At 37.6% G+C, this 15,456-nt stretch overlaps 1 protein-coding gene and 2 pseudogenes across 1 annotated transcript; 2 read left to right on the forward strand and 1 right to left on the reverse strand.

Moving 5' to 3' along the window:
* The first annotated feature begins 3,095 nt into the window (after nucleotides 1-3,095).
* On the forward strand, nucleotides 3,096-4,129 carry LOC145501392 (uncharacterized; annotated as a pseudogene).
* Nucleotides 4,130-7,901: 3,772 nt separating this feature from the next.
* On the forward strand, nucleotides 7,902-10,252 carry LOC145499515 (uncharacterized; annotated as a pseudogene).
* Nucleotides 10,253-10,255: 3 nt separating this feature from the next.
* Nucleotides 10,256-10,883, reverse strand: LOC145501393 (uncharacterized; the record flags this gene model as incomplete). The annotated part of the gene is made up of 1 exon (XM_081480880.1): nucleotides 10,256-10,883. A coding segment is annotated over one exon (594 nt), but the record flags the coding sequence as incomplete, so codon positions are not given.
* Nucleotides 10,884-15,456: the final 4,573 nt, after the last annotated feature.

A 15,456-nucleotide genomic window follows, 5' to 3' on the forward strand; every position in this document is an offset into this window, starting at 1 on the left:
GAGAGCTGTTTCGAGGTTTTTCAAACGGATCGTCGACAACATACCTCTTCCACAAATTTACCTTCCAGAGCTAGCAGATGTTGCGAACATACACCAGCTAAGCATACGAAAAATAATAAACATAAAGGGAAAGAACAGTGGAGCAGTAATCGCTCTAAAACACATAATTAATGCTAAGAACTGGACAAACGCCTGGGTTCGCTTAGTAGCTTACAGCTGTGGTGGTACGGTGTCTCCAAGATCTACTGGAGAACCCGCAATTAAAAGAGCCCTGAAATAGTTTAAAGTTAAGTTTCAGTTTACATTTTCAAGTTTCATTTTTCCTTCCTCAGAGTTGCAGTTAGATTTCGTTTGAAATAAGATTTTCATCAATTTAAAATATATATGCATAATTCTTTTACCAATTTTTATTTAAAAAAAGGAGCTGACTCGCTTCTAGCGTGACATTGCAAGACGTTAAATTGGACAAAGTTGCTTGTTTGTTAGTACGTTAATTAGTGTGACAATATAACGGATAAAGAATTGAATGATATTTCATTGTTGCTATATAAAGTTAGCATATATACCATTACAAATCATAGTTTTTGTACCTTAATTTCAAAATAAAGAAAGGCATGTGTTATTTGGAGGGCTTTTTTGTATGAAAAAATACTTTTCTACAGGAATTTCATGAGAGTTCACCTATTCACCCCTTTTCCCCTGGAAAAATCAAAGTAGCCTTTTGGAAAAACTCGTGGCGTCCGCCAGTTTTAAAAAAAGACAGATGTTCTGTCCCTTACCCACATGTAATTCCTTATATTTCGAACAAACATATACCAACCAAAACATTATTACATTTTGTGCTATTACATTTTGCGTTACTTTGATGTATTACATTTTGCGTCAAAAGTTGTTACATTTTGCGTTACCGACGTTATTAGATTTTGCGTTACTATTACATTTTGTGGCAAAAGTTATTACACTTTGCGTTACTATTACATTTTGTGTCAGTTATTACATTTTGTGGCGTAACAGATACCCATCCACCAGAGCGACCCCAAATCCTGTTAAATGCCTTCTTAAACTTTTCGTCGTCCTTGGAAATGGCCTGCTTAATCTGCATGATAACATCCAGTTTTGATCCCTTAAGATGAGTGCCAATTGACTGTGAATTTCTGTACTTCTTTGTAGGTGGAGTTATGAAGGAGTTCAAGAAATCTTTCCTCTGAAATTTCTTTACAGTCACTTTCCAGTTCGCTAGTGCTCCTGCTGACCTTTCTGTGCTCGGTGTTTAGCAGCAATGGCCCTTTCCTTGTATGACGTCCAATGAAAGGAGGCCAGAACAGGAGGTTAGGATTCACCTCAAATTCGGGAATTGTACGATTTGAGAATCCTTGCAGAATCATTGAGAGCTCCACTTTGCCCCAGAAATCATCACAATCTATGTAGCCGGCATCATCCACCTGGTAATTTTCAGGCAATTCCAAATTTGAAACATTACAATTAAATGCAACCTTTTTGTTCAAATCCATTATTAAAATTTTCGGATGGTATCGACATAGTGAACCGCTGTATTCATTGGAATGCTTACTTAAGGTATCAAAATGCAAGTAAGCATTAATGACACTGAGAATTTAACCGCTCACCTAGTTGGCTTTCCAAAACCTTCACAATACTACCAATAGGCAAATGCTCTTGTAAGCGTTGTTGAAGAAAGCGACAAACATCGAATCCTGTTAGAAATGTATCATTGAAATTGTGGATGTTGCAATCATGTTCTTGGTATCTATAGCACATATGGCAATTCTCACACCGTTTGAAGTTTTCTACTCCTTCAATCACATCATTCATTGTGAGCAAAGTGGCCTTATTTGAAATTAAAACAGGGGAACTGAAGGGCGACTTGCAATTTTGTCAAAGTGTTTCCTTTGGGATAAATTTTCTGCAGAGGGTTGCAGTCACCGTATTTTTCGAACAAGCATCGTTTAGTGGTTTGCGCTTAAATGAGTGTAAATATCTACACAGTTTTGCCACCATGCTCAGATCGTTGGGAGGGTATATCTGGTTTGCCGACTGAATGTGTGGTGTTGGGCAATCCTCTTCGGCAGGCTCATCTTCTTTGATCTCTGTGCATTGCTGTCTGAAGGCATCTATGAGATTATTTTGTCGGAAATACCAAAAGCAAATGCATTTATGAATGCATAATCTTCATCTACGGCAGCAGCGACAATCAAGGTTACCATTTTCTGTGTCAGCTGTCACAATTACCCTGCCAAATTTTGACAAATAATTAACATTTCCATCAAAAACAGACAAATGAATGAATCTCGATCCATCTGGCACAGAAAAAATACACTCAGAGTTTTTGTGACGCGTTTCACACTGGAGCTCTTTGCACTCAGCTATCCCTTGTTCTGTCAGCACTTGGTATTCGCCAGGTGGAGAGAGATCTTTGATACACAACTTTCATAAATGGCAGACTGCTCGGGCGGAGTGGTGACTAAAACATCAAATCGAGGCTATAAAGGCCTCCATAAACACGACGTCCCTCGTGTGGTAAATTGTATAGTAATGTTTTCCACATCTTTGGGATACGTATGAAAACTGGCTTAAACGGTCATTATCTGTTTATGATTATTTATCATTTACTGTACTTTTTGATTGGCATTTTTTGTTAAAATTCACCCGCGAGAAGAGGGAAAATGCCTACGCATTCCTGTGTACCCTGTGTACCTTGAAGATGATGGCAGCTAAGTGTCCTACTTTTTATTTCCCACCGAAAAGAAGCTACAGAAAAAGTGGATACATGCCATCCGAAGGGAAGAATTTTGAGATAAAGACATCTACAAAAGTCTGCTTTAGGCATTTCAGGGAGAATGACCTCAAGAAATCCTCGGTGGGGAAGATGTATTTGAGATCAGGGCCGTCCCTTCTCTGTTTTCGTGGACTCGTACTTCGCCAAGGAAGTGTAAAGCGCCAACACCACGGGAATTTGGCGTAGGAACCAGCTTGAGAATAAGTCCTGAAAAGGAACCAAATGAGGAAACTGTCATGGATGTCTCCGATGACAATTTCTTTAGCGTGGAAACTACTCAATTACAAGGAGTTGAAGGTGACGTAAATCCAAACACAAGCTTGGCACTAGAGCATTTGCACAAAACTCCATTGAAAAAACACTACACAAGGAAAACCACCTTGACAACAGTCAAGAAAGACGCATACACCAGCTGAAGCAGCAAATTATCGAGTTGAAAGCACAAATTGAAGACCTTCGATGACGAAATGAACAACTCCAAAGTCAACTATTTACTCTTGAACGATTTAAGGAAAACGACTCTGCCTTAAATTTTTATACCGGGTTCCCAAACTGGAATGCATTTATTGCAGTGTTCGGATACTTAAATCTAAGGCCTTCGGGTGAAAATATAAAGTACTGGCTTTCAAAACAAAGTGCATCATTAGATAGTCTCGAGAAAGGCAGAAATGAGAGCAAGAGGGGCAGGAAAAAAACTCTGAAGCCACTCGATGAATACTTTCTTGTGATGTGTAGAAACAGACAAGGCTTTCGCGAGGAACATCTGGGCCATCTCTTCCAAATTTCTGTATCAACAGTGAGCTGAATTTTTATTACCTGGATTAATTTCATGTTTCTGAAATTAGGCCAAGTTAAAATCTGGCCTTCAAGATAGGTGATCGACAAGACAATGCCTGAAGACTTAAAAAAGAAATACAGTTCAACAAGAGTCACCATTGACTGCACAGAAGTTAGGTGCCTAGCAGCTTACACTTGAATGGTGAGTTGTTTAGTAACTACAAACACCACACAACCCTCAAAGACTTAATTGGCATTTCTCCAGGAGGTGCTGTAACTTTCATCAGTCAGCTCTACACGGGAAGCATTTCAGACAGAGAAATAGTTGTAAGAAGTGGACTATTATATTTGCCTCTTAGTGAAAATGATAGCATCATGGCAGATAAAGGTTTTACCATGCAAGATTTGCTGCCCCTGGGAGTTTCTTTAAACGTCCCTCCCTTTCTTGGAAGGTCACGTCAAATGCCAGCTGAAGATGTTATCTTGACCCAGGAAATAGCCAGCCTACACATACATGTTGAAAGAGCAATAAATGAAATTAAGATCTTTCATATTTGAGATGGAGTTGTGCCTCTCCACCAGTTTGGAGTTGTAAATCAAATGTGGACAGTCTGTGCAATTTTATGTAATGCCCAGTCAAATATCATTTCTGTGTAAGTAAGATTTAAAGGCCTAAGTTCATCCAAGTGGCCTTGCATGCTTGCCCTTTTGGTTTTTGTAAAGGGTCATTTGCTGAATGAAGTGTTCTCATTGGCTGTTATTTTCAAGGTGACAATTTTCAACTACAATGGGCCTATTAAGGAGACAAAAACATTTTTATATACAAAGTATTTTATTACTATTTTTATTAACTGCATGAGTACCTACATGTACAGCTGTACTTTAATGTATGATTCAGATAAACTGTAGTTGACTCTGCTATATTTTGAAAAAATAAACCTGTAGTCACTAATTTGGGTTTGCAATTAATTAATTAAGTCACCCCAGTAAGGATGGTGAAAACACTAACTTTTTAATATTGGCTTCTGGTTGTAAACATTCCATTTGCAATGCATATGTTGAGGTTCAATCTGATTGCTTCAAAGTTTGAATCCAGCGTCACTATTATTATTAATATTGTAAATAGATTTGGTATTATCCATAACTGACAGAGTCAACCCAGCTCAAGAGCATTTTAAAACTAGATGCTTTGCTGTGTGTACCCAGGCAGTTGTTATACTGAGAAGCACTAGCTATATTGCAATTGAGCTAAATGTTCTGCATTTGAAGTCGTACAAAATTCAATCGAATCGATTTGCTCAAGCTATTCTGCTTTTGATTGCATTTCTTGGAATCAAGTAATAGCTTATTACTCGTTTGCAGGTCTTTAAGGCAAGAAATGAGTCAAGGTCTTTATGTCAGCCTATAAACGTTTCAGTCTATTTTCCTTAGCCTTTGTCGTTGTTACTTGCATTTTTCAAGCAAGCGAGACTATGAATTTCAGAGTTATGGCGGTGCGTGACATAGACCTACGAAGACGTTTGTCTAAAAACATGTACTTATCTCGTGATTTTTAGCCCATTCAGAAGTTAAAGCATTAAGAAAAAAGCTTATGTAAATGCTTGTTTGTTCAGTACAGATAATCAGTCACCTAGATAGGCAAAGTAAGTTCCAGATGTTTACACTATTTTCCAGCCACAATGTTGGTGTACCACGGAGGTACACCAACATGGCGGCTCCATACTGGGCTCTGTAAATTTGTGCAAAATATTTTGACGAATATCTGAGCTTGGGAAAAAACACAGACTTAAAAATCAGAGAAGTGACCATCTTTATTAACCTCCTATAACATCACAATTTCTTGATTTTATCCACTAAATGGTTTTCAAATAATTTTTTATTGCGTCCAGATTGCGTGACAGTGCAAGCAAAGAATTGTTTTGCTGAGGTCAACATATATTAGTTTCTTTCAGCTGAAATGTACAATAATTCGCTACATGTGTTTCACTCTTTAAAGACACATAACTCTGTTACAAGAAAATAACAAGAGAATATCGTTTAGTTTGAGATTTTATCTTTATTATACTTTACGAAGTTTCTCAAGGAGTTTTACTTAGGTGTATTCGAACAGATACATTTGTAAACAAATTCTCTAACCTTTCTGCTCTTGTTGCTCAGAAGTTCTTGAGTTTGTGCTGGGATTCTACTTGGTTCACAGTCACATCTAAAAATATGTTGACGCTTCTGCAGATGCTCTATTAAGTTGAAGGGTTGATGGCCCCTTTGGTATAACATGATTGTTGATAAATTCACTCAAAATTTTCACTAGTAAATTGATCTCTTGTAAGGCTTGCAGACCGACCCATTGCAAAAACGCTTAACATCCTTTAGTGTTGGTCTACCACGAACGGTGTTTGCGTTTGTACATGATCTCATTGCCCAAGAAATCAAAGAATCAGTGCTAACTTTTCACGACGGCAACTTCTGTAAATTCCATGTGCTGTACGCATGAACGGGTGACGCATGTGCTTTAGAGACCAGACGGCGATTTGCCACTGAATGAGGAAAAGGAAATAAAACAGAGCCGAAATTTAAACCCAGGCCTCACTGCCTGGGTAACAAGTCAATATTCAAGGTAAAAATGTAAACTGCAATTTAACAGTTATACATATGCCTTTTCTTTGTTTACATACTGTTTAACCAAATGTATATGATTTGTTATTTACTACTGATGAAGCAATAACAAACACTTAGCAACATTTTTTTCAAAATATCGGGCCCTGATATCTGCAGAAGTACATGAATGTACTTCTCTATAATGCTGGTTGTTGCTTATTCTGTAAGTGACAAATATTTTGTTGCTAATTTTTAAAAGTCAATGTAATGTATGGAGTAATAATTTTGCATGTAGAACCCATTTCAACATTCTTAACTGTGTTTTTGCACAAAAACAATTATTGTATTGTGAATTGAGAGATTGCCCAATGAACACAACCAACAGATAGCAACTGGACAGACATGTACATGTAAATAAACTCATGATTGCAAACTGTTTTAGTTGTCCTACTTCTGCTGAGACAATGATCAACAACAAAACTCTTTTTACAATTTCCACCAAAGAAACCAACCTCCTTGATGTTTGTCATTTGAATTGAATTTCAGGTCAAAATGATTGCAAACTAGTTTGATAGGCATTTTCCCTTGGTTTAAGGATTACGGTAAGAAATCTGGAACAAAGGAAAATACAGCTAAACTAGTTGAAAATCATGTTAACCTGCAATCATTTTAAGTTACAACATTGACACTATCATTGTAAACAAACCCTGGCAATAGTAAGGAGATGAAAGTGAAGTATGATCATCGCAGTAAATTTTCCAATTTAAGCAACTGGAAATCAGGGCTTCAATGGGATTCGAACCCGTGACCTCCGCGATACCGGTGCAATGCTCTACCAACTGAGCTATGAAGCCACACATTGGGAGCGAGGTCAATTAATTGAGTTCACATATTCCCGTGAGTGAAATGATGTGAAGTATATATGAAATAATTCATATTGAACTGCGGTAGTAGATGAAAGTGAAGTATGATCATCGCAGTAAATTTTCCAATTTAAGCAACTGGAAAGAAGAAGCCTGAAAAAAAAATCAGGGCTTCACTCACGGGAATATATGAACTCAATTAATTGACCTCGCTCCCAATGTGTGGCTTCATAGCTCAGTTGGTAGAGCATCGCACCGGTATCGCGGAGGTCACGGGTTCGAATCCCGTTGAAGCCCTGATTTTTTTCAGGCTTCTTCTTTCCAGTTGCTTAAATTGGAAAATTTACTGCGATGATCATACTTCACTTTCATCTACTACCGCAGTTCAATATGAATTATTTCATATATACTTCACAGTAAGGAGATCATTAAGGAAAACCCCTATCATTTACTGTCTTAGTGGCTTGTTGCTGAATTTTGAAAGTCTACTGCTGCAAAACTAAGAAAATGTTCAAAATAATAGTAAAGTAGTTTACTCCACAGGTCTTGCCAAAAGATAGTATCAAATGCTATTCTTTCAACACACGGACCTTTACTAGTGTACACAATAAATTCACACCACTTTGCCCCAGTGATACCCATTTGTCCTTGAACCTGAGCATAGTATGCATGGTCCCTCTTCAGTCTACACTTATTGTCACTGATCTTCTCCATGAAAAAGGTTGGATCAGAGCACGCATCCAATACACCGAATGCAAATATGGCGGACCACTCGGACAGCCCGGGGTGAGTTGCACGAAGTCGAGGCTAGTTAGGCCACAATTTGTTTTGACAACAAGTCGAGCAAAGCATCTCTTGTGGAAGTTTTCACAATGCCGACGGCTTGCTGTGTTCCACAGTGTAATCAGAAAGGCGTAATATCGCCAACAGGAGAGAAAGTGTCTTTTTTGAGTTTCCTAAATTGCCAATTAGACGAAAACAGTGGATTCGTGCGATCCACCGAGACGAGGGAAAGCAGTGGCATGCTACTCGCGATACTAAAGTATGTTCGCTGCATTTCAGGCAAGAAGATCTCAGGAAATTTCTAAACGGGCGACTTTATGTTGCACAGGTGGTGTGCCGTCAAAATTTGCTTGGTCTGTTCCTTCCCCAAGAAAAACTAAAGCACCGACTGAAAGGATATCGTCAGGGAGCTCGAAGAAACAGCTGTTTATGTCTGACGAATGTGCGAGTTCTAGCAATATGGAAGTTGAAAGCGTGCTTGTTGTCGAGTCTCCACGCGAGCTAGAGGCATCCTCTAGTGTAAACAGTGAGTCCAAAGAAACAAGTGAGCCAGTCTTCAACTCCGAACCGTCCTCAATTGAACAAATGAAAGAAATCAAGGAACTTGAAGCACAGCTTTTAATAGCACAACAGAAGCTGACAAGTCTTCAGCTGGAGAACACTGAACTTAAAAGAAAGCTAGCTGAAAGCACCAGTCAACAGATGGCAATGTCCTCTCACATATTTTGTCTTGATCGCTTCAAATCAGATGCAGATATTAGTTTTTACACAGGCCTCCCTAATTATTCTACTTTCACAGCCATCTATGAATTTTTTAATCCTGGTGAGGATTGTGAAAACACTCACCCTCGGAGCAGTTCAGATGTCCCAGAGGAATTTTACAATACAGACAGCTCTGATGAGGAGGAAAATGTGCAAGCAGCAAAGAAAGATCGTCGCCGAAAACTCAGGCCAGTAGAAGAATTTTTTATTGTACTGTGTCGCTTGAGAAGAGGGTTTTCAGAATGACATTTAGCCAACCTATATGGTGTGGCACAATCAACTGTAAGCAGATTGTTTATACCTCGGATCAATTTCATGTATTTGAAATTTGGACAAGTATGCATTTGGCCGTCTAAGGCAGTAGTACAGCAAACTATGCCAGCTGATTTCAGGGAGAAATTCCCCTCAACAAGAATGGTAATCGATTGCACAGAAGTTTTTTGTGAAATGCCTAGTAGCTTACTTCTGAACTCTGAGCTGTTCAGTTCTTACAAGAACCATGTGACACTCAAAGGACTTGTTGGAATTTCCCCAAGTGGGGCAATCATATTTGTGAGCCAGCTTTATACATGAAGTATTTCTGATCGGGAAATTCTGCTGAGAAGTGGGATCTTGTCCCAGGAATTTGAGGATGGCGATTCAGTGATGGCTGACAAAGGCTTTCAGATTCAAGACATTTTGCCCCTGGGTGTTAACCTAAACATCCTGCCTTTTCTAGGAGGCAACAGTCAAATGACAGCAGAGGATGTGGTCAGAACCCAGCAAATTGCAAGCATAAGGATTCGTGGAAAGAGCAATCAACAAAATTAAGAATTTTCGTATTTGGGAGGGAGTTGTTCCTTTGAGTTTATTTGGAGTTGTGAATGAAATGTGGAGTGTTTGCGCATTCCTTTGTAATGCTCGGGATCCACTAATAGCTGGATAGGTATAGCATATTTAAGCAGATTATTTTTCTTGAAAGTGACAAACAGGCATTTGTACAGTTAAGGATAGAGCAGTTTTTGCTTGAGTGTCGAAAGTAATTAACATTTGCTTTGGTTTTGCCATTACTACATTACACGTTTGTGATTGGCCAGGGTGATTACTTTGGGTTTGGTTTTACTACACTCAATCAAAAAACTCTCTATATTAATTTTCTAGTTTATTACAACTTTTGTCATTTTTGGGAGCATTCTGTCAGTTTAGTGTGCCTGTTATCAACACGTACATTTACCACACTGTTTGAATTAGTTGTGCACTTGTATTTTTTAGAATGATTATATTGTAAGTGGATGATCACTTTCATTCTCATAACCTCCTTGTTTGCTTATTTATTAGTATATTACATAAAGGGGGTTTATGTGCAGATCAAAAAAATTGTATCTCAAAACTGAAACAAATGCTAACAGAACACATTTTAAGAGCAAGTGATGTAGAGATCTGAATGCAAGCAATTTACTTGACATAAAATTTTCATGCAAGTCAGTACAAAAATGTACAGAGTCCATTGAAACCAGTGTAAACATTGAGAATGTTAGTGCTACTGATTTTTTACATTTATTTAATTCTCTTCCACACAAGTACTTATATAAGTGGATACATGAGATGACCCACTGTATAAAACAAGAACAATATTTCTATATAGTTTTGTTGAATAAGAGTTAAAACTAATTTACATTGTCTTTATTATACACTCCCCCCCCCCACCCACCAATTACATCAATAGGGCTAAAATGTTACATTGGTTCTCTTGCTGCTAAAGCTAAAAAGTGCTTGAAGTAATGTGATTTAAACGTTTCACTCAAGCCATTCCAAAACTGAACATCAAATGGGATGCGCTCAATGCTCATTCCTTTGCTGGTGTATACAACAAAATCGCACCACTTGGCTCCTGTTACCCCCATCAATCCCTGGACTTGAGCATAGTACTTGTGGTTTCGTTTCAGTTTTGGCATCCCATTCACTTCTTCCAAAAAGAAACTATTGTCAGAACATGCATCTAGGGGAGTCACTAAATATTTGGTCTCAGGGCACTTCACTTCAGAAAGCCCAAATGGGTTGGAGCACCCGGGATCAATACCCTTAGCATCAGGTGAGGCACCCAAGTATGGGGAATCTGGGCTAATTACAAGTCCTGACTTAAAAATCTGCACAGGCCTGTGAATAGACATCATGTACTTTTGGTGTTGTTCCAGTGCAATTGGCTCATATTTGAGCCCATGATTTGTGTATCTTGAAGTGAAAGGTTTCGGATTCAGCAGATTCTTCACTAGGTTCTCGTGATTCCTCTTCCTGTCTCTTATCAGGCCAAAATTTGAAGTCCACAGGGATCACCATTTTGGGGTTGATTTCTTTCTTCTTCTTTTTTGGATTTCATTTCTTTTATTTCTTTTTTTGTACTGTTTTCTATATTTCTATTAGTACAATGGTTAAATGTTATTATTTTTAATCTACTATTTCTTTAGCTTTTGGAATTTTATTTTTGCAGGGCCCCACTGAATTGCCAACTTGCAGTAAGTGACTTTTGTTCTTGCGTTTGGTATCAAAATTAACAAGTTTCCTCGGTGATATAAGCTTATTTTCAATTGGAATCCATTAAAAGTCTTCCTTATTTGAAGCCATCCTGTAAGAGATTTTAAAAATTGCATCGTTTTAATTTCGCTCGTCTCTAAACAATAACACGTGGGTCGCTTTGGAGGTTGCTGTAAGTTGTAAACAAATTATGTTTTCTATCGATTTTCGTCGTCAATTTAAGCTTATAACCTCACATCTAAAAATAAGCTTAACCAAAATCGTACTTGTAAACACGGCCGGGCGAGTTTTGAAGTTTTCTCTGATTTAGTTAGCACTGCCGCTTCGTAGACTGCTAAAATTTGTTCTTCTGTTGTTGAAAACTGAACCAAGAAAGGTCTACAAACCATTTTAAGCCGAAGTGAACAGGATTTGCTAAATTTACTTTTGTTCCGATGTGAATATTTGCATATTGTGATTACAAAGTATGGAGATTTCCTCGTTTTGTTAGTTCAATTTATTCAGTTTGGCGAAATGCTTTTGTGAATTCCGAGGTTAAATTGGTTGAAGACTGGTAAAGCTACTGCCAATGAAATGACTGCATAGCTAAATTAAGCCGTCGGCAAAAATACAGACTCTCAGTAATATTCAAATTTAAGCGTGAATAATTTTTCAACTTTAACACCGCAAGCTTAAACGAATTTTCTTTACCCTCTCTTTTATTCGGTCACCGTTCACTGAAAAGGGATTTGCTGTTGATACTCGAGCTCAGATGTAGTGATATGCATCTTGTGTTTATAATGTAGATTTCCTCGTTTTATTTTGTTGTCTGTCCAATTAGTTCGGTTTGGTGAAATGCTTATATAGTCCAAAATGTTGAGTAGACGATTATGCATGGCAATCCTGTCTGCAAATGAAGCTCTGCTTTGATTTTGATTGGCTATTTCATGTTATTTGTGCCATTGCTTTTGGTTGGGGGTACATGGACCGTATTTTGTTAATAAGAGGTTATTCCCCAATGCGGTATTTACACTTAATATGGAAATGTTCCAAAAAGTGAGATAGTACTAATTGACTCGGTAAATTGGACAGTGTAATAGAAGTTCTTGCCCTGACCATTTCTCAGTAATAAGAAGAACTTTTACATACATATATACACAATTTAGTTGGAGAGAGTGCTCTCCTATCTCCACTCTCTCTCTCTTTACTCTCTTCTTCACAATAATTTTTTATTTACTAACTTATTAAATGAATGTCACTGACTGTTTTCTTTGTTGTGCATGCATACTTTTTTGCTGGTCGGAGAAAGTTTCAGTTTCTTCCTGGCTGTACAGTTTCCTTTCTCCTGTCCTGTACCAATTTGTTTGTGATATAACTTCGTGAATTCTCTATTCTCCTTAAATTTTATCTCCTCAGGTTGATAGAATGCACTCTCAGAGTGTTCCATCATTGTCTTCAGTCGCTACAATTTTCCGGAAAAAAGTAATAGTTTTCTTAATTTCCTTTTACTTTGTGTTAGGACTTTTTAGCCTGCCTGTAATTGGCCCATGGGCATTACGGGAGAATAATTTTCAAGAAAAGAATTACATTCGTTTTAGTGTTGAGTACTTTAAATTGTTATGAATTAGGCATTTCTTTTTATTTTTTATATTTTTTATTTTAGTCCCACGCAATGTTTTATGGTTTTACCGAGGTATACCATGTAAATGTAAATAATGCACTGGAATTGGCGAATCAGAGTGTGCATTATATCGGCTTTAAACACAAACCACATATTATAAATGACTCATGTAAATGATATTTTTATTACAGAGAACTGGACAGGGCAAGAACTTCTCCTTCTTTTGTGAATTTATATATTAATTCCTCTCAGTGCTGTCAAAATGTCTCAGGAACCTTCATTTCTGATAATCTATTATTTTCCACCATACCTACAGCACAGAAGCTCACCAAGTCCTAACTGATAACTAACATGTGTGTATCTCTAGCCTTTGCTGTGTGCTACATGTATATTCTGTTATCCTGCCTTAACTGCTAGGAAAAATTTTGGCAGAGCTGTTTCAACAGTTTCACTTAAATTGATTTCCAGTAACAGCGCTACATGTAGCAGTGTTATTGAGTGTGAACTTTATGGGGGATTTTAAATTTTTATTTTTTTATGATTACAGACGACAACAAATATACATGTGTATACATAACCTGATGTTGGTGTTGGTTACAAACTGTAGTTCATAATAGTCATCCTATTACAGGTAAGGGGGAAAAGTTCAGAGAGTTTAGAACATTTCTTCCCCCAGCACACCTTCTGTCTATAGGTGCAATAATTGAGAGGTTATATATATGTACGAAGAGTAATGTAAAGTTACTGTATAAACTTAGCATTAAAATCTGACATTTGAATGCCTCCTTTGCTAAAATTAGTCATGATTTAATTGTTATCACTCCCTGTGAATTCATAGAGATTCCAGAGGCAATTATAACCTAATGTGGAAGTCCTGTCTTCAAGTGAGGGAAAATGACACAAAAGAGTTACAATGAAAGTAAAGAGAATTGTGAATGTTGATATGGTGTACATTATACATCTTGTAAAGGCATTTGGTGAGTGCCAAAGGCATAACATTTTGTGTATTGCTTTTTCAGGACAAATTATATAACAGTGACGTTTTAAAAGGTGTGATCAGAAAAATAATGAGTACATTGTCCAGGCAGCATCAGTTTATGGACAGCATATGCAGACGATAAGAGGAACTGTAAGCACTACCATGTAAGTTAGTTTTATGCTTATGACTTCTTGTTCTTGAATTTTGTGTCATTTCATCACAAGAATAGGTAATGAAAGATGCAATAGTTGTTGCAATATATTTTTGAAGGAAAACTTATAAGTCTGCCTATGCTGGATAACAGCCATGTGTAAACTGAATGTGAAGCAAACAATATGTTAAATATGGGGCAACCCTAAAACCCAGAAACCGGAATCCGGAATCTGGAACCAAAAACCAGAATCCAGAAACTGGAAACCGGAATCCACAAATCAAAGAAAATAAGTTCTTCAAGTATGCGAAAATTGTTTTGCTTAGCTTTTCGACTGTAAAAAGTAAGCTGCCAAGTAAAAAGGACCTCAAACTTAACCTTTTTTGAAACAAAAATTTCCCGTCTGTTGAAATTGTGCAACCATTATTTTTAGTGAGGGCTATGATTATGAGAATCTCAGTAAAGTGCATCTTAATTTTATTCCAAGCACCTCGAGAGTGTCTAAAATAAGCTTGCTGGTAATTGCCATTTTGTTTAATAAGTGATCTTCAATTTACCAGAAGTATAGATTTATCCTTTATGTCTAGTACATACTGAACAAGATAGAAAATGTCATAGAGAACAGGATATCCATCAGTGGCAGCCCCCTGTACATTGACGGTCACGCCCCCCAATTTCAAAGTCCAAGAGCTAACCCGTCTGGTCTAAATATGAAATTTGATTTTTCCAACAGATACGAGACCAATTCCAGATTAACACAATTTCCACACATACTGTGACAAATCAGCATTTCATATTCTTGGCGGCCATCATATTAAAACAATTTGTAGAAATGTTGCACACTTACTTCCGTCTGCTTCTCACTTGCTGACAGATCAGACCACATGCTGTTCAAAGATGCTAAAAGACTGCCAGAAACTCACTGCAATAGCCTATAATAGCTTGTTGTTAATGTGCTGCTCACCAGTCTTCTCAGAGCAATTTGATCTAGACAAGAACCGGGCTCTCACCAGGGCCAGCTTGAACAAGCCTATGAGCAGGCTCTCGTGTTTGGGCAGGGGGTGTGATTGGCAAAGCCGCATGAAGGCTCTTGGTGACATGCCAATGCAGAAAAACACTAGACACCTATTTAGCCTGCTCAGACAATAGAGACAGATACTAGAGCCTGCTCGCAGGCTATGAGTAACTCTATCCACCCAAAAAATCAGTAACCCTGACTGGATAGTGATGTACCGAATGAATAGCTTTATGCAGCTTTTGAACAACGGGGCCAGATATATAGCTAAGGGTTGTTCAGAACTAGTCAATAATTTTTTAGCAATTACAGTCTGTGGCTGAAGTAAAGCCAAGAAAATAAATAACAACAAAATGATTTTTGCTCATATTTATTTATTAGGCATTGCTGAAGTGAATTATTTCTATCATCATTCATAATATCTGGATTCCAGATTCTGGTTTTTGGTTCCGGATTCTGGATTCCAGATTCTGGATTCCGGATTTCGGTTTCCAAATTCAGTGTTTTAGGGTTGCCCCAGATGATGTATGTGCATATGTTAATCTTGAATAATCTGAAATTTCAGAGAGTTTAAAAATATCATATCATATCTGTGATGGTTCTGAGGTGGAGGGCTGTTACATGTA

This window comes from Orbicella franksi, chromosome 10, assembly GCF_964199315.1.
Source record: "Orbicella franksi chromosome 10, jaOrbFran1.1, whole genome shotgun sequence".
In the NCBI taxonomy this organism is placed as follows: domain Eukaryota; kingdom Metazoa; phylum Cnidaria; class Anthozoa; order Scleractinia; family Merulinidae; genus Orbicella; species Orbicella franksi.